This window comes from Candidozyma auris, chromosome 3 (assembly GCF_003013715.1).
Source record: "Candidozyma auris chromosome 3, complete sequence".
NCBI classification, from domain to species: domain Eukaryota; kingdom Fungi; phylum Ascomycota; class Pichiomycetes; order Serinales; family Metschnikowiaceae; genus Candidozyma; species Candidozyma auris.
The window spans coordinates 1,191,900-1,209,538 of NC_072814.1; the positions used below are offsets into that span (position 1 = coordinate 1,191,900).

At 44.6% G+C, this 17,639-nt stretch overlaps 5 protein-coding genes across 5 annotated transcripts; 4 read left to right on the forward strand and 1 right to left on the reverse strand. All coding sequences in view use genetic code 12, as the record gives it.

Annotated features, from left to right (window-relative positions):
- Positions 1–463: 463 nt before the first annotated feature.
- On the forward strand, positions 464–4,609 carry SKI3 (SKI complex subunit tetratricopeptide repeat protein SKI3; the record flags this gene model as incomplete). Its single annotated transcript, XM_029033002.2, has 1 exon — positions 464–4,609. One exon carries the CDS (start codon positions 464–466, stop codon positions 4,607–4,609), a length of 4,146 nt encoding a protein of 1,381 aa, XP_028893317.2.
- A 1,254-nt stretch (positions 4,610–5,863) lies between these two features.
- Positions 5,864–8,197, forward strand: CJI96_0003174 (serine/threonine protein kinase regulatory subunit ATG13; the record flags this gene model as incomplete). The annotated part of the gene is made up of 1 exon (XM_029033001.2): positions 5,864–8,197. The coding sequence occupies one exon, from the start codon at positions 5,864–5,866 to the stop codon at positions 8,195–8,197; it is 2,334 nt and encodes a 777-aa protein (XP_028893316.2).
- A 304-nt stretch (positions 8,198–8,501) lies between these two features.
- CJI96_0003175 (uncharacterized protein) lies at positions 8,502–9,992 on the forward strand (the record flags this gene model as incomplete). Its single annotated transcript, XM_029033000.2, has 1 exon — positions 8,502–9,992. The coding sequence occupies one exon, from the start codon at positions 8,502–8,504 to the stop codon at positions 9,990–9,992; it is 1,491 nt and encodes a 496-aa protein (XP_028893315.2).
- A 155-nt stretch (positions 9,993–10,147) lies between these two features.
- On the forward strand, positions 10,148–11,824 carry SWC4 (Swc4p; the record flags this gene model as incomplete). The annotated part of the gene is made up of 1 exon (XM_029032999.2): positions 10,148–11,824. One exon carries the CDS (start codon positions 10,148–10,150, stop codon positions 11,822–11,824), a length of 1,677 nt encoding a protein of 558 aa, XP_028893314.2.
- Positions 11,825–11,884: 60 nt separating this feature from the next.
- On the reverse strand, positions 11,885–16,600 carry MMS22 (Mms22p; the record flags this gene model as incomplete). The annotated part of the gene is made up of 1 exon (XM_029032998.2): positions 11,885–16,600. The coding sequence occupies one exon, from the start codon at positions 16,598–16,600 to the stop codon at positions 11,885–11,887; it is 4,716 nt and encodes a 1,571-aa protein (XP_028893313.2).
- Positions 16,601–17,639: the final 1,039 nt, after the last annotated feature.

Sequence of the window (17,639 nt, forward strand, 5' to 3'; positions counted from 1 at the left end):
CAGAATTTAAGAGTAAGACTATTTCTCTGAAAGTTATGTTTGAATAGATGATTAAGGGATTGCGGTGTGCCCTATCCGTGCATCAAGTACCATTCAACCCATAGACTTCGGAACATAAATTTACTAGTTAGAGTTTTAAATTTCTATAACCGCAAAGTGTACCGCTTACACTACTATTTCGTATTGCTTCATATAAGATTTTGATCAATTACCAACGGGTCGATCCTGTAACGGCTGCAAAATGCGTACAGTGAGTAGCTCAAACAAGATAATCCCAACACCTTCCTCCTCACAAGCTGTAAATCCTAAAATGAATAATTTCTCAAAGTTGTCTACCTAGTTAATGTCCTGATTCAAATTTTTTTTGTAGTTTGTCGACTATTGTACCAAAAAAAATCTCACGTGACCTTCACCACCGGATTGCCCTTCTTCAGATCTCCAGCTTCTTTTGTGAACAACTAACATGTCTGTCAAGCAGCTGCTTAAGCTGGCGAAAGCTGCCATTGAAAGAAATGATCCAGAAGATGCACTCTACTACGCTAATGAGGCCCTCAAGGAGGACAAAACTAATTACTTTGCATACATTTTCAAGGGAAAATCTTACCAGCTAACAGACGAGTATGACAAGGCTAAGAAGGCGTTCGAAAGAGCTATAGACTTAGAGCCCGACCAGCTTCTAGGATGGAAGGGGTACTTCCAAATTGCTCGTTCTCAGAATGATTACGACCAATTCTTCGATATCTTCACCAAGTACGTGCAAAAGTTAGTAGATCAAGACGTGGGTACTGGAGACGCCGTGAAGGATCTTTACAACTACTTGCATGCCCATAAATATCACGAAAACACCGAATTGCATGAGAAGTTCCTTCGCTCGATACTTCCAGGTGAGCCCTTACGTGAACTTCTTGGAGACGCCGTTGGCAAGGAGGATGAGACCATCAAGAGGCTTATCACCGTGGTAAAGAATAGGCAAGATGAGCAATGCAGAACGCTATTAGCAAAGGAGAAAATGCGGATGCCCAGAGCTCTCACGACGCAGCATAAAGCACAACTCCATGCTCTTGAATGGAAAATCCGTCTGGGCTCAGACCTTGCATCGCTTTACAAGATGATTCTAGATGTAAGTGATGATGATGATCTTAGAAGAGCGTACGAGGCAGACCTTCTCAAGTATCAGTACAATATGCTTAAGCTATCTCCGTCGAAGACGCAGCTTATTGATGAAATAAAGCAGTTATGCAGCGATATGGTTCTTATCGGAACTAAGGATCTCTTTGCTTGGACTTTGCACTTCGATCTTCAAGATCCAAAAAACTTGGCAGACCTTGACGAAAGAGAAGTTCTTCAGTTTGTGAAGGAGTTCAGAAATGAAGGTCTTGGTGTGTTCATGTATGCGTTCTTGTTGAGTGACCTTGGCCCGTTTGATAAAAATAAAGTACAGAAAGAATTGGGACTCATGGACCTCTCCAAGGATCTGCAAGCCAATGGTGGTGATCAAGATATTGATGGGGCACCAAGGGATGAAACCCCGGAGCCTTCTCCAGTGATTTCTCCGAGCGAGATACTCGAAATGATGCTTGAGGGGTATTCAAGGGCTACGAATTCCATGATGGCACATCGTATAATATGTTGTTACTTCATCAACCTACAGGAATATGAGGCTGGCTCTGGCAAATGCACTGCTGCCATTCGCCATCTTGCTGAACTACAGAGGTCATACGGGCTTGATCTCCCCAATTGTAAGAGAGACATTTTGTGCCTGCTTGCCACGATCTACACTTACCACGAAGCTCCAAAGAATTTTGTTAGAGCTTTAGAGCTTTACAACAAGATTCTCGAAAGTGATCCCGAGAACACACAGGCAATGATCGGCAAGGGGCTTATTTTACTAGAAAAAATGGAGCTCGAACATGCTAGAGAGGCTCTCTCAAAAGTCATTGAGAAGTTCCCAAATGACACAACCGCACTTAGTGAATTCGGTTGGTGTCTTGTCTTGCAAAAGGATTATGAAAAGGGAAGAATGCATCTTCAAAAAGCTCTCGTGGGATTAAAAGATGCTTCTTTAAAGACATTAGAAGCGAATGCTGCAATCAAGTGGCGTCTTGCGAAGAGTTATATTTGGGAAGATGAGTCCAACACAACGAATGTTCAGACTGCCTATGATCTACTCATTAGCTCGTTGAAGGATTCCAACACATACGCCCCTTCGTTTACCTTGTTAGGTGTGTTGTATCATGACCACTTAAACGAGAAGCGCAGGGCACAGAAGTGTTTCTACAAGGCTTTTGAACTTGATGTTGGTGAAATCACTGCAGCCAAATATCTTGTTACAGAACTCACCGAAAAGAATGAGTGGGAGGTTAGTGACATATTGTGTAAAAGGGTGGTCACTTCTGACAAGAGTCGTCGGATTTTATTTAGTCAGCTCAACGACGATCCCGATAGATCCTGGCCGTACAGAGCTTTGGGATGCTCTGCGCTCAACAGACAAGACGATGCAAAAGCCATTGAGTGGTTTCAAACGGCACTTCGTATGAAAGCTATGGACGTTCAGTGCTGGATTGGTCTTGGGGAAGCTTACTACAATTGCGGACGAATTGATGCCGCTATAAAGGTATTTAAGCGTACCAGCAAGATGGACCCAAGCTCATGGACGCTCAAGTACATGTTAGGTGTAGCGACATGCGAGATTGGTGATTACAAGGAGGGCCTTGCCATTCTCGATGAAGCTCTCACCGATCGCCCAGATGAGGAGTTTTTATTGAATGCCGTCTATGAACAGTCTATCGGTTATAGTGCGCAGTTGTTACTTGGTGGATTTACAGGTAGAACCTTGAAGGTGATAAACGTTGCACTCAACACAATCGCAAGAGCAGTGAAAGTGGAGAGGGCGTCTCAAAATCTATGGAGGGCCCTTGGTCAGTGTCTCAAGCTAAGACTAACTGTTCAGCTTGGAGTTGAAAGCTTTCCTTTTGATACAGTTGTCGAGGTATTAGAGCATGCAAGGCTCCCAAATGATGAATTCGTATCCGTTAAAAAAGCCCAAGTTCTCATAAGCAGCTCAAAGTTTATTGAGGCAATAGCTATGCTCAATGTGCTAGCCGCCAAGAGTGCCGTGGCATTGCTCCCAGCTAAGGCCATTAGATTTCAGCGATCTGTGGCTTTTTACAACTTGGGTCTAGCTTTCTTATATGCATTTAACTGTTCCAACGAACGTGACTTTCAATACAGAGATGAAGCTATTGCTGCTTTAAAACAGGCAATCAAGCTTGAGAATAACAATTCGCAGTACTGGCTTGCCTTGGGTAATGGATTCGTCTCAAAAAATCCCGAGATTGCACAGCACTGTTTTATCAAGGCATCTGTTCTCGACACAAAAGATGCTCAAGTGTGGACCAACTTGGCTGCATTGTATTTACGCTACGGGGAATCGGATCTCGCTCAAGAAGCTTTCGACAGGGCCACTTCAGTTGCTCCTGAGCGGGCTCAATCATGGTTAGGAAATGCTTTGACAGCAGATGCCCGTGACGACAGAAATACCGCCTCGAAGTTATTCACACATGCCTACATCATTTCTATGGGAAGGCTGCCTTTAGCACAGCTCTGCTACGCCACGTCCATTGTGAACAGCAGAATCGGAAATGCCAAGGATTCGAGAGACGTGGAGACTGCTCAGGAATTCAGTATCGCTAATTTTGCTATTCAGTCTTACCTCAAATTCAGCCCAAACGATGAAGTAGGTTTGAGACTCGCCATCTTGCTCAGCGAGCGTTGTCACACATATCAATTGGCGATTGAAGCCGGTCAAAGACTCTGCCAGATTTTGGAAAGAAGATACGAGGAGACAGAGTGTGAGTCTGTACTTGTAGGGTACGCGCAAGCGAAGGCTGAGTTGGCAAGAGTATTTTTGGGATTGGCTCGTTACGAGGAGGCTATCGACAACGCACAGGTCGCTTTAGATGTGTTGGCTGAGGAAGATGAGACTGAGGAGATCAAGAAAGTCAAGTTGTCTTCCAGAGTTGTTATCGGATTATCCTTCTTTTTCAATGAGCAATTTGACGATGCGATCGAGGAGCTCAAAGTCATTCTCAGCACGCATGGCCGATCGCAGAGAATAGTGACGTTGATCGCTCAGGTTCTCAATGCTTATGGCACTAATGAAACTAAGCAGGCGGCTTTGGATCAGCTTTTTGCATTTATTGAAGAGCATGGCTCGTCACTTCTAGTGGTGCTCACTTTGGGTGCGATCTCCGTGGTGGACAAGCTCGAGGACTATTATGAGCCCATCAAGGAAGAGTTATTGAGTTTGTCGCTTAAAGAGCTCATTGCTGATTCGTTCCGGATGGTTCCGCAGCTTTTGTCTGAGATCGAGGATGCATCCAAGAAAAGAGGCGTTTGGCAGAAGTTTGCCATGCTATTCCCTAGTGATTTTAATGTGTGGAAGAACTTGAACAGCAAAATGGCGCTAGACACTGCGCTATTGCCTACATCGAAGAGACCTGCTTACGACTTGGCAAATGCCTATGTTGAGAGAGGAAGTCGTAGAGAGGTGCAAAGGGCTTTGCTTATCTGCGCCAATCTCGACCGAGCACGCGAGGCGCTTGCTTAAGTTGAATCGAGCCCGCTGTTTAGAGTTTGACATGAATTCAGATTTTTAAACGTTATCCGAAACTGGTAGAAAAAGGAAACAGCAGGAGATAGCTGAGCCAAGCAAGTGAGGCGATCGCCACAGCATGGGTACGTTTGACTCTGACAGCAAGGCGAAATGACACAAAAGTAGCTTACACGAGCACCATTAGAACTTGCGATGTGGCCTCCGCCAAAGGAAGAGTCAGTCCTCACGGTCAGACACTACCACAGTCATCCCCACACAGATAGAATTGTATAATAGAAGAGCATTTGTATAGAAGTCATCATAACATTGACTACATTATACCTAAAAGATTACCTAAAAGCTTACTTTTGTCATTTCTGACTTGAACGTCTGTCTCGGGTTTTGCCGAAGATCCGCATTCTCAATCTCGCTGCGGTGACTCAAGAAGGCCCCCAGATCTGATAACTAGCTATAATCTATCGAAAAAGTGCAACTTAAAAATACTACGTTTTAAACGCGGCGTAGTTTGCACATTCTGTTGCCTCCTTTGGGTTGTACATTCTTTGGATCTTGTCTCTGAGGGGATGTGGCTGCGAAATGTGACTCGGCGCCAGTCTCAGTGAGAGACCCTGAGGGGGGAATAGAAGCAGGCTTGCCGAAAGCGAGCTCGAGAAAATGGCAAATTGGGGCCCAAATCGCAAACTCAAAGAAGCCAACGATTTGACACGAATAAGCTGAATTCTAAAAAAAGAGTCAGCTTTTATTATCTTCCCTCTGAACAACCTTAATTTTTTTTTTTTTCTTTCCATTATAACATTCTCACTACGTCCCCTTTTTGTGGGTCCACTGTGGTGATCCCTCGCCTGTGTGTTTAGCTTGTCTTTGTGTGCTTGCCTGCAACCCTACACAAGGAGACGCACCCGTCACTTATCTAAGGGTACCTCGATCTTACTGCTTAGTTTCTCCCTACAGCTTGTACCCATTCGCCAGTCGATTCACCAGAGCTTGGGTCTAAATTTTCTTGAGACTGAGGGATCTAGATCTACCACTCCTTATCCCTGTTTAGTACTATCTACCCTGTGTCGATTGCATTGCCTGTTGTCTCCTTTCTCCGTCCTAGTATTGACACTGGCGCTTCCTTTGCCACTCAAGGCAACAGTGACTCACACCACGCTGCTCCCACACGTTGATTGGGGCTACCAGCTGTAAAGCAAGCGCATTTATTTATTTTGGGTATTCGAGACCCCTCCATATAGTTGCTGAGCTTCCATGTCTGATAAGAAACTGAAGCAGCTGTTGACTCTGTCCCAGCAACAACAGCAGCAGCAGCAGCAGCAGCAGTCCGGGAAACTCCTCCAGGTGATTCAGAACTTCTTCACCAAGACGTCCCAGGTGATATTGCAGACGCGATCGGTGGCGGACCCTACGTTGGTCAACTACAGTGGTGTGGCGGACTGCTTAGGTGAAGGTGACCGCTCCTCGAAGACCAACAAGTGGTTCAACTTGAACATAGCATCGTCCAGCGACGATTGGATTAAGGACGAGATGAAACTCTGGAAGTCTTTTTCCGACGTGCTGCAACTTCACCCCATGATCATAGAAACCTACTTGGACTTGCGGCAGCTCGACCCAAGAGAAACAGTGGCCTTGGAAGATGACACGGGCAACTCGTGGACAGTCGCCAAGGGCGGCCTTAAGAAGCAGGAGGTTGTCGTGGAACGCTGGCTCATTGAGTTTGACCGCTCTGCATGCTCCGATGCTGCTTCAGATGAGCTTCCGCTCATATATAAGCAGGCCATCGTGTTACTTAGGGTCATTTACGGGTACGCTCGTCTCCTTCCGGCTTATAAACTCAGAAAGATTCTCTGCCAGCAGTCCGGCAAAGGATTGGTGCTCAAGAATAAGATCGTCGATGGTAAACAGCCCATCAGCTCCAAGGGACGCATTGGCTTGTCCAAGTCAATCATCCCCCATCAGATGCTCCTCACAGAATCACACATGACACAGAAATCTTTTGAGCCCGTGAAGACCACCACTGGCTCCCTCAGAGTGTCTGTAGCTTACCGCAACCACTACCGTTTCACCGTTCAGGATAACGAGGAGGTGCTTTCAAACCACTTCTGGAACACCGACCAGGAGAAGTTGGCAGCGCTGCTTGAGCGGTCTCGCATCTCGGACTCTACCCTGAACTCTGCATTGGACTCCCGCTCGGCTTCGGCGTCTCAGGACGATCCCCATAAGCCATCCGCGTCAAAAGAGCCCACCAACTTTGCATTACAACCCGCTACAAAGCGGTCCGTGCTGCCTTGCACATCAGACCACCCTTCTGAGCAGCACGAGGAAACATCTCCTACGTCCAAAACCCTGGCAGGCCGTCTCAAGCTGGTCTCATACGCCCTGCCGGCTGCTAACGTCCAGAGACCTAGCATCCAGCCTTTCAAGGTTGGCTCCATCAGCAACTCGCCTCCCAGTGGGAATATGTCATTTGCTTCTGGTGCTGCTGGAAGCGCTGTGGCTTCTTCAATGGAGAGAAGAATCTCGATCACAAGCAACAAGTCTGGATCCAATGCTTCGCTTGCAGCGTTATTAAGAAATCCTCGCGGGTCTACATCATCCTCAAACACTCCCACGGTAGCAATATCCGGATCTCATGGAAATACTCAGGGCGGCGCTTTTCCTAGGTCCATCTCGTCATCCCATGGCTCACACTTGCATGATGATCTCAATGAAACATACTCCAGCACCCCTAGGTTTTCATCATCGTTTGGCTCCAGGCAAAGCAGACGGTTCAGCAATACCAGTGCTCGAAGCTCACTCGCCAACGAGGCTGGTGCGTCATTGTACGGAGCGAGTGTCGAGCTGACCACCTCCTCAGGTGCACCCCTTAGCGGTCTCTACTTGGACGACGACATCAGTACATTTGTCCGGATGATTGACTGTAAGTCTGACCTCAGACTTAGCAGCACGCAGGCGTCAAAGATCAACTCTAGGCAAACTGATAGCAACTCACTGATTGACGCTTTAAGTAAGTTCCAACTGTTGAAAGGTCAGCATCAACAGTTGAGTGACTCTGTAAACGCCAGTGTGATATTTCACTACAACCAAGGAAGCTCTATCCATAGTGGCAATTCACGAGGCACTAGTCGTCCCAGCAGCCGCAAGTCGTCACATTCTAGGCAATCTCCGTCACCATCAATTTCTCCTGGCTCCTATGACAACCACTTACCATCTATCTCATCAAAGCTTGAGCTGAACCATCTGGAGCATAGCATGACCAACCACAGTAGGTCTAGAAGGCCTCTGCAGATCAATACCTACACCAGAACGTCAAGATTGGCTTCCTCGCCTACGATGTCAAGCACTTTAGCCCATGCAGTGCACAGGTCCGCTGGCGAAGAGGTCACTGGAATGGCCACGACACCATCTGCCTACGATCGGGTCAAGCGTCCCATCAAGTACGAGGATGTGTTTGACGATGACGAAGAAGAGGCTAGTGACTACTTCATGAGAAGAGTTGAGTCTGATCCGACCGGATCCCGCACGCACGACGAACCTGGTTTCGACAACGACGATTTGCTCTTTGAAATGACCGATACAAAGTAGCAGGTGTCCGTCAAATTTACCGTTTGTTTCCTCATATGTGTGTAGGTGGAATGAATGGTTGCAAATGCCCATAGAAAGTGCTCTTTTGATGCGCGTTTTCCTTGCATATGACGTCGTTTCTCGCGAGGACACAGCATTTTGTTTTTGCGTCACTCGATTGGGCCCTTCTTTTTTCTCACCAACCATCTTCTGCCACACTTCCTCATGCGATTTGGGTCTGGGTACTGCACGCAACCTGGTATTTCCTGGGGCTCGCTTGATATAGCCAGACAAGCGAAAACCATTAACAGCTCTATTTCGCCATATGCTTCTCATCGCTGGACATCAGCAGCGCCAGCTTCTTACAAATGCTTTCAGACTAGTCCGAGCTTCTCGATGGTTTACTACTGAGCGCACCGGCTCGTTTGAACAACCACAGGGCCTGCCCATTGACTTATATAATCTACGAGTAAAAGAAAATAGGCTCAGAGACGATCCGTACCAGAGGAAAATTATTCTGAGCTTATCAGTGTTGCATGGGAAACTAGAAACATACGAGCCTCCAAAAGTCGAGAATCCTGATGTGGAGAGCCTCAAACCGAAGATTGGCATAGCGAAGTTCTTTGATTCGTTTTTGGGCTCAGGGAAGAAGGAACCAAATACCATAGATATTCCAGAGAATGAAATAAAGGGCATTTACTTGTGGGGTGACGTTGGGTGTGGGAAAACCATGCTCATGGACTTGTTCTACCTGTCCGTGCCTCGACATTTAGCTAAAAAGAGATTGCACTTTCATCAGTTCATGCAAAACTTACACAAGCGTTCACATCAGCTTAAGATTGAACACAAACATATGGATCTTGACGTGATTCCGTTGTTGGCCAGTGAAATAGCACAGACATCTACGGTGCTATGTTTTGATGAGTTCCAAGTCACTGATGTTGCGGATGCAATGTTGCTACGAAGACTCATGACTTTGCTCTTGAGCCCAGAGTATGGCGTTATTTTGTTTGCAACATCTAATAGAGCTCCCGATGATTTATACATGAACGGTATACAGAGAGTGTCATTCATTCCTTGCATTCAACTTATAAAGAAGCAGACTCGTGTGATATACTTGAACTCTCCCACAGATTATAGAAAAGTACCTAGACCTGTTTCCTCGGTGTATCATTATCCAAAGCCCGGAGTGAAGTACCACAGCAAAGTAAACCAGGCGGCATGCAAGAAGCACGTCAAGCAATGGTATGACTACTTCAACAGAGACGACCAAATGGACGAGCCAAAAGTTAATGAAGAGCTCACAGTGTGGGGCAGAAAACTTGTTGTGCCCTTGGGTTCTCACCCATATGTGGCACAGTTTACATTTCAGGAGCTTTGTGGCCACAATCTCAGTGCTGGCGACTACTTGACGTTGGCAAACACATACAAGGCTTTCATTGTCACAGACATTCCATACTTGAGTATAGAAGCGCGTAACGAAGTCAGGAGATTCATCACGTTCCTTGATGCCGTTTACGACGCACACGGTTGCCTAGCGACCACCTCAGCTGCACCTTTCAAGGATTTGTTTGTTGAGCCCGAGGATTTACAGAAGGACAACTACGAACTATATCAAAGACAGAAAAAGAAAGGGAGCGAAGAAACATTCGAAGATGACGAGTTGGTGGTGAAGCATGGTTTCGACAAGCTGATAGCCAAGAAGGCATCCATGTTCGTCAATGACGAGGAGAAGTTTGCATTTGCACGTGCACTCAGTAGGCTAACGCAAATGGGAACAACAGACTGGATAGAAACTAGCCTTGGTGATGTCTAGAAAATATATTTATTATACGATGCTTAAATGCTGTGCTTATAGTAAGAAGTCGAGTAGGCAGTTGTTGACGCCTGCACATAGTCACATAGACGTATGGAAACATTGATGGTACTTTTCAAAGACGAGAATACCCCCGTCTCCTTTTCTGTGAAACCATGTCTGCTAACGACATTCTAGATGTCCTCAACATCCAAAGGGATGAGTCGAGCCAGCCTGCAAAAAAGAAACAAAAATCCGAGTCCCAGCCCCAGCTCCAAAAAGGTGGAATGGCCAGAGAGCTTTATAACCTCTTGGGTCCAAACACACCACCTGTTAACATGGCCGTGGGTCCAGGTTCCAAAATCAAAGATAGAAAACTTACCAAAGTCTCGCCTTGGACGAAAATGCCCATAGTGCCAAATAGACATGAATCAAAGAATGCCCCAACTTTATATCACTGGGAGAAAGGATCTAAAGAGCTACTTGAACAGGGGCGCGATGAAAAGCCGTATTTCTTTGATAAATTCATTGTGAGTATAGACATTCCTGAGCTTGTGGATGAGGGAAAGTACAATAAGTTCATGGAGGAGATATATGCGAAGAAAGAGCAGAAGAAGAAGGATAAGGAAGAAAGAGAAGCTAGGCATTTAGAGGACAAAAAGAAGGCGGAGGAAGAGAAAAAAGCAATAGGGAAGGCTGCTCAAGACTCTATTAATGTGAAGAAAGAAGATGGAGCCGACCTGAAAGCTACACCAGAGTCTAATGGCCAGAATAATGAAAGCAAAGTCTCAAAGCTGCTGCAGGCAGAATCATCAAAAGATACCCCAGTGCAGAATGAGGAGGACGAAAAAGAACCTGAATGGACCTACGAGGAGACACAACTTTTATTTGAGCTTTGTAAAACGTTTGAGCTCAAATGGCCCATCATATACGACCGTTTCCCTTTGAAGGATCGAAGGTTGGAGGACTTGAAGGAACAGTTTTATCGCATATGCTCACTAACCCTCAAAGACAATGGAACCGGTAATCCTCATCTCTTGGAGTCCTTGGATGCATTCTCAAAGCCTGCTGAACTCGATAGAAAGCGGTACCTCGAGAACCTTCTCAAGAGGACACCTGCTGAGATTGCGGAGGAGGAGTCCTTGGTAATTGAAGCACGCAGATTTGAGCTAGCTGCAAAGAAAATGCTCATGGAGCGTTCCAACTTGCTCACTTTGCTTGATCTGCCTCAGTCTTCCCAGCTGGTACAGCAATACCAGTCCTCTCAGGGCCTCACTAATTTGTACAACAACTTGATGATTATGGACAAGCATCAAAAGAAGAAGCAGTTGCAACAGCGTTCGAATACGTCAACCGATCCTGTTCCTCCTGCAATCCCTATGGCTGCTTCATCTTCCTTCAAAAAAGATAAGAGTTTCCAGACTCACCTACAGCAGTATTTGACGGGCGTGCTCAAGCAACAACAAACAAGCGGGCAACATGTCAAGGGTGAAGCCAATGCAATCCAGCAACTTCTAGCAAAGAAGCTCACAGCAAAAGAGGAAGAAGCATACGGATTACATTACCATGCGAATGAGCGTCTTACCCCCGGTGTAATGCTTCGTTCAAGTCACAGGCTACCTGGGTTACAGCAAAGACAATCGGTGTTTAAATCCATCAATCTTTTGCTCCAAGAGCTTGACATCCCAACTGTGGGAGGCACGTCATGGAAACCGGTCATGCCAACTCGCAGAACAATGGCAAAATATGATGAACTCATCAAGGCCTGTGTGGCTTTGCTAGAAGTGAAGAAGGGTAAAGATAAGTTGGAAGCAGAGATCGAGCTTATCAAAAGTCAACAACGACTTCAATGATTGAATGCAGCTAGCTGTATTCCCTGTAAATTATGTATAATGCTATAAATGCTATAAATGCTAAAATGTTATATCCAAGACCTCCTTTGTATAATCAGAGAAGTCTGAGTCAAAGTCTTCTGCTGGTTGCTGATTCATCCACGTTTGATGTCTTTTGTCCTGTAGCCGTCTTTTGCACATTTGTAGTGATTGAATGGCTTTTTTGTGTTCCTCTGGGGTATGCTCATGAGGAGGTAAGTAGGCGGGGCCCTCACTGGTCTTTAGCTCTCCAAGGGTAGTGTCAGTAAATAAACCATGATTCACCTTACCCTTTTCCCCGGAAAAATATGCCAAAAACAAGTCAGCGTGTCGAAGATGCTGATCGAGCTCTTCATAACCATCATAGGTATAAATACCAAAATGCATAATGCCAGTGCAAATTGATATTGCCTCGACCTGATACAAAACGTAGGGAGTATCTTCCATTGGTGAAGCCAATCTAACAACATTTAACATCAATTTTAATAGCCTGTCAAACAGTCTGTCAACCACATTTACCATATAACACTGTAGTCGAAAGTAAATATACTTAACGAGGTAACACACATGTGCCCAATAAAGTTCGTGATTTTTTGCTGCCATGAGATAAATTTCTAGCAAAGCATAAAGAAGCGATGTGTTATCTGAGCTAATCCACTTTCCTAGAGCTTCAGCATAGCTTTTCTCAAACCTGATTGCATTCACGAACTCAACGTTGAGCATCAGAATGCGCTCCTTGTTACTTGACAGGGCCCATGTTGTTTGCAATCGCTTACTTGGAAATCCTAGCTTCTCTGACACTGCCCAAAAGTCACTATTATTCTCAAGGAGCTGAATACTTGTTGAGCTCATCACACTAATGATGCGACGAAGAAATTCAATCACTTGCGGTTTGTCATAGTGAAGATTATATTCCGCCTCCAATTGCTTGACCATATCCGCGACGAGTAACACTTTTTCGCTTTTTACCATCGAAGAACTTCTAGATAATTGATGCAAAACATTTGAAAGAATTTGAAACCTTTGCCCTTGAATCAGTAACTGATGTGGCTCCGATTGATTTCTGAACGTTATTAATGACCCTGCCGTGTTGCTAAGTGATGTGAAAAGTAGAGGAATGTATTTTGACAGAGAAGTGGCAATTATTGCTTTGCAGAGAAGTTTGTCCATCTCAAGAATAACCGAACGAGATGTGATGCCCTGATTTAGGTAAACCCAACAAAAATACAATGCAAATCTTTCACGCAGATACTCGTTTCCGAGGTATTGATACTTTTGTAACATCATAAAGTTCCAGTTTTGAGTATCATTAGCATGCGCAAGGTGAATCCAGATTTGTATCGATTTTTCAATGGTACTCTCGATCAAGGCATCGTGTTGCAACACATTCACCGGGAGTCTATTCATTTGCGAGCTCAAAAATGAAATGATGGACCTGATTAGCATCTCGACAAGTTCACTCACATTCTCTCCAGGAGAACCCTGCGTTCTCAACACCTCTGCAAAGGAAAGGATGCGATTTAAAATTCCACTCCTTAGCTTGTCAGGGATTGAACTCAAGTCAAAAACTTTCAAGAACCTAAGCGTTTGCATAATTTTAGAGTTGTCAATCAAATTCAAACCATCATCAATGAGCTTTTTAAGAAGAGAAGGCATTCCCTGAATCCTATCGTACGATGTACAGAAGCACTTCAACAATGAGTCGAATGCCACTGTCGGTATTTCCTGTTGCTTTCTTTCTGAGATCTCGACGAATGCATGGAATGCGTCAACGGCACGAGAGAACAAGAACATATCCTTGAACTCAATGATCTGATCGATGAGACTGCAAAATAATCCTTTCAACTCAACGTCAGAGATTTGGAACAAAAGCAACATCAAATTTAGTCTGTTGACGAACATGATTTGGTATTTCCGTCCCTTCTGGTAATGATACTGGCTAGACGCCACGAGCTTGGTTATCAATCGTTTAACTTCTTTGCGATCTGAAAGCCCTGAGATATACTCATAAACAAAGCCCAAAAATCTTTCAAACACTGTATCCTGTGGTAAGTCATGTCTTGATTGAACTAAACCAATTGATGTTGGTATGGAAGTTTCACTCTCGAAGTTTGTGAACTTTCGCTTAGCAAAGGACGAGTATAGTGAGAGCACTAATCTCTCTTCAAGTGGCCAATTTAGGTTGTTGTGCACCAATTGACATACATCGATGAAGTCATGGTGCGCTTCAGCATCCTTCGTTGATTGAAAGGTATTGAGAATTGTAACAAATGGCGACCAATTATATTTAGTCGGAGGACACATCGAGGCCAAGGTATACATCATATTGAATGATTCGAAGCTTGAATCTAGAAGGGGGTTCAATTCTTGAAGGGCTTCATTAACACTAGGCCACCAGGTTTCTCTTTTATCGCTGAATATAAAGTTCATCATGCAAAGGGATTCGAGCAATTCACTTGGATGCTCGCCAGAATATGCCGCTGACAAGTCCATTGGATCATAAGTTCGAAATAGTGTAGACCAAAAGTCTGTACAAAAGCGATGAAATTTCTCGAAAGCTTCTTTGTCACAACCTGTCACAACTAACTTTTCGAACTGACATGCGACATAAAAAATGAAAAGAAGACTAGCATAAAAGAATGTTTGATTTTTGCGAATTTCCTTCGTCTGAAGTTTGGTGAAATTATCAAGGATCTGTTCAAGTATATCCCAGATACTGTGTGAGATAGACTGACGATGAATAAGGAGCCACTTAGTTATTCCTCGTACTGCCACCTTCATCTCGTTGCGAACAAAATCGTTTAATAAAGCTTTCACCAGAAACATGAGTTTCTGTAGATGAAAGAGGACGTTAACAAGTTCACTCTTAGAGGATTCTTCTTGAAAGAGCCCAAATACGTAAGACCTGCCCGCTAGTGAGAAAGAAACAGTATCAACGTGAGGAAAGAAGATGAAACCATCACCTATTGTGTGTACACGTCTTAGTTCCAGGATTGCTAGAATCGATTCACTTGAGTTGAAGTGGTTGTCTGAAAATAATGATGACCTCGAGGGGTTAAAATGAGCTGGTTGAATGCCAGCAATGTAGGATTTATGCTCGGATACAAATTTCGTCAAGCTTTCAACTTCAAAAGCGGTCGTTGCAAGGAATTTATTTTCTCTGTATGGGCGTGACAGGACACCCTTTACGACATTTCTATTTTCCTTGTCTGAGTCTGAGTCAACATTGATGCTGAGCACACTTTGTTTCTGATTCAGCCTGCCCACAGTCTTGGACTTGGGGCGTAGTGCTTGTCTATTTTTGGCACCATTATTTTGAGTAAGAGGTTGCATACGTCGCCTCGAATTGAGACTGCCATAGCTTGCCCTCCGTGTTCCAGACTGTCTATTCCGTGACTTCACGCTACGAGATGAATAGTTCGAAGTCTCCAATTTGTGTTGAATGGAATGATGTTTATCTTCCGGTAATGCCGTCTTACGCCTCTTAGGCGGTTGAATGCTAAGTCGTGACTGCGGTTTTTTCTTAGGGTGTTTAGATTTAACACCGGATGCAAATAATGGATTGATGTGGTCTGCCTCCAGGGCAGCACCTTCAAAATAGTGATCTAGATGGTTGTGATGCGGCTCCTGGATGTCTGAGCTTATGCTAGTATTTGCCGCCTCCATTTCTGAGAAGATATCACTCTCTGAATCACTATTGTAATCTGAGGAACTCACATATTGCACCATTTCTGACAAATCCAGATGGTAAGAAGTGATTTGTGGTTGGAAAAATGCTTTATGATTTGGTGTGTATTCCTCCGGCTCATCATCGGGCTGGATAAAGTGATCGAGTTCATGTTCAAGAGGGTTAGTCCCAGTAAGACCAGATCCCGCCTTTCGTATTGCAAGTCCCTTTCTGGGCCGTTCAAGACGTCTGACTTTTTTACTCAGTTTATATTTCCGGACCTTAGAAACATGCTTTTCACGTAGTGGGCTATGAACGTCGATCAAATTGTCTGACTCGTCCTCAGAATCGCTCGCCAGGTCGTGTACCCTAGGAGGTACCTTATGCTGCTCTATATCTTCGAAAGGAATCAATTCTTGGTCCTCATCATCTGAATTATTTTCAGGTTCGTAATTGGCCTGTGAGGACAGAATCTCGTCTTGAAGCTCCATGCTCTCTGCATCGGGGTCACCTTGAAGAGCCATTGCTTTGGACTTGCCCAAGTGGGCGTAGAAATTTCTTGCCTTGTAACGCTCTTCGTCAGGATATCGTTTTTTGCGTTTTAGGTAGAGCTGATTAAGCACTTTAGCAACGCTTACTAAGTCGTCATCTTCAGAGAACATCTCGTTGAGACCATCTATGGTGCAAATTCCGAGGTAGTCAGCCTGGTCGGCCACATAGGGATGTCGGCTTGCAAATGTTCTTCTTCGTAGCGATCTTCCAAAAATACGAGGCGTCTCAAGCTGCGAGGTTTCAAGCTGTGCCTGTGATGCGGGCGTAGCCTCCGGGATTTGAGAAATCTCCATGAGCAGGTACTCCTTCTGGGGAGAAGAGCTCTGGATAAGGATTTTCTCAGGTGAGCTTTGCGGTATCCCTCGTTCAATATGCCTATACATCTCCTCGAACAGAGTGCCCTGGGCCTCCTCTATCAAGCGATGCTTGGTGTCTGATGATAAGAAACCAAACAAACGCCGTAGCAGTTCTGTATCAATAGCAGCCACCGACAATACAGGAAGCGAATTCTCGCCATCTGAGTCGGGTACCGCGTCCATCTTTCGTGGGACAGAGAATATTATGTGAAAAAGTAGAAGTAAGAAGAGTGGGTAGGAAGGTGTTGCAAATGATGCAGGAGGCATGTTTTGCCTCGCGTAAGGTAGGTTACTAGGAGGAGGGAAGGGTGACAGAGGAGGGAGAAAATGGTGAGGTACAAAAGGCAAGGGAGTATGAACTGTGCATGTTCTATTGGCCAACAGATCTTGCTTATTACTGTTTTGCGTTTTTACGATAATTATTGCTGTTAAATTATGCTACTACTTTGGAGGCAACACAGAGCGCGTTTTGCAACCATTTTACTCAAGGTTTCGGTAATGGAGAGCGGGGGTGGAAGAATCCTTCAAAGGAGAATGTATTCAAGTGTTGACTATTCTCTTGTGACTATCACAGGAAGCCATTATGTTTGCGAAAAAAATTTTCATTGTATAGTAGATGAAGATGTGATGAAATCTCTAATAGAGAACACTGATACAGTACTACAAGTATAGTGTTGCTTCTGATAGACGTATATACCCATATAAAGTCACATTGCAAGATATTTATTCTTTAGGCCCTTCAAGCTGAAGTTTCTTAGTCAATTTTGTTTTCGATCATCATTTTATCATCAGTTGCTTTTGCTTGTCCTTTCACTCATCTCTTCCACAATTTGACTGCGAAAATGTTCGTGCAATACAAAATACTATTACTACACACATACGACTACGATTTCGGTAAAATATTACGGACCGTCTCATTTTTTTTTTCATTTTCTGGGACAACGCATCTGATGATATAAAATTTCTTTTATGAATGCAACAATGTCTTCCTTTAGTAGGGTGATTGCTTGCCCCTCACGAATGTCGTGACTCTCGTTAATCCACCGAAAGAAATCGTCACTTATCATAATAGATATGTGTGGGGAAACTGGTTCTGAACTCAAAAATTAGGCTTCCCTCTGCTCTTGTTTGCCAAATTTCTCAGGAACGATAGCTACACTGAAGGTCACTAATAGCCATACACCTCACGTGCCTCTTCACGTGAGCATCTATTTTCAATTCT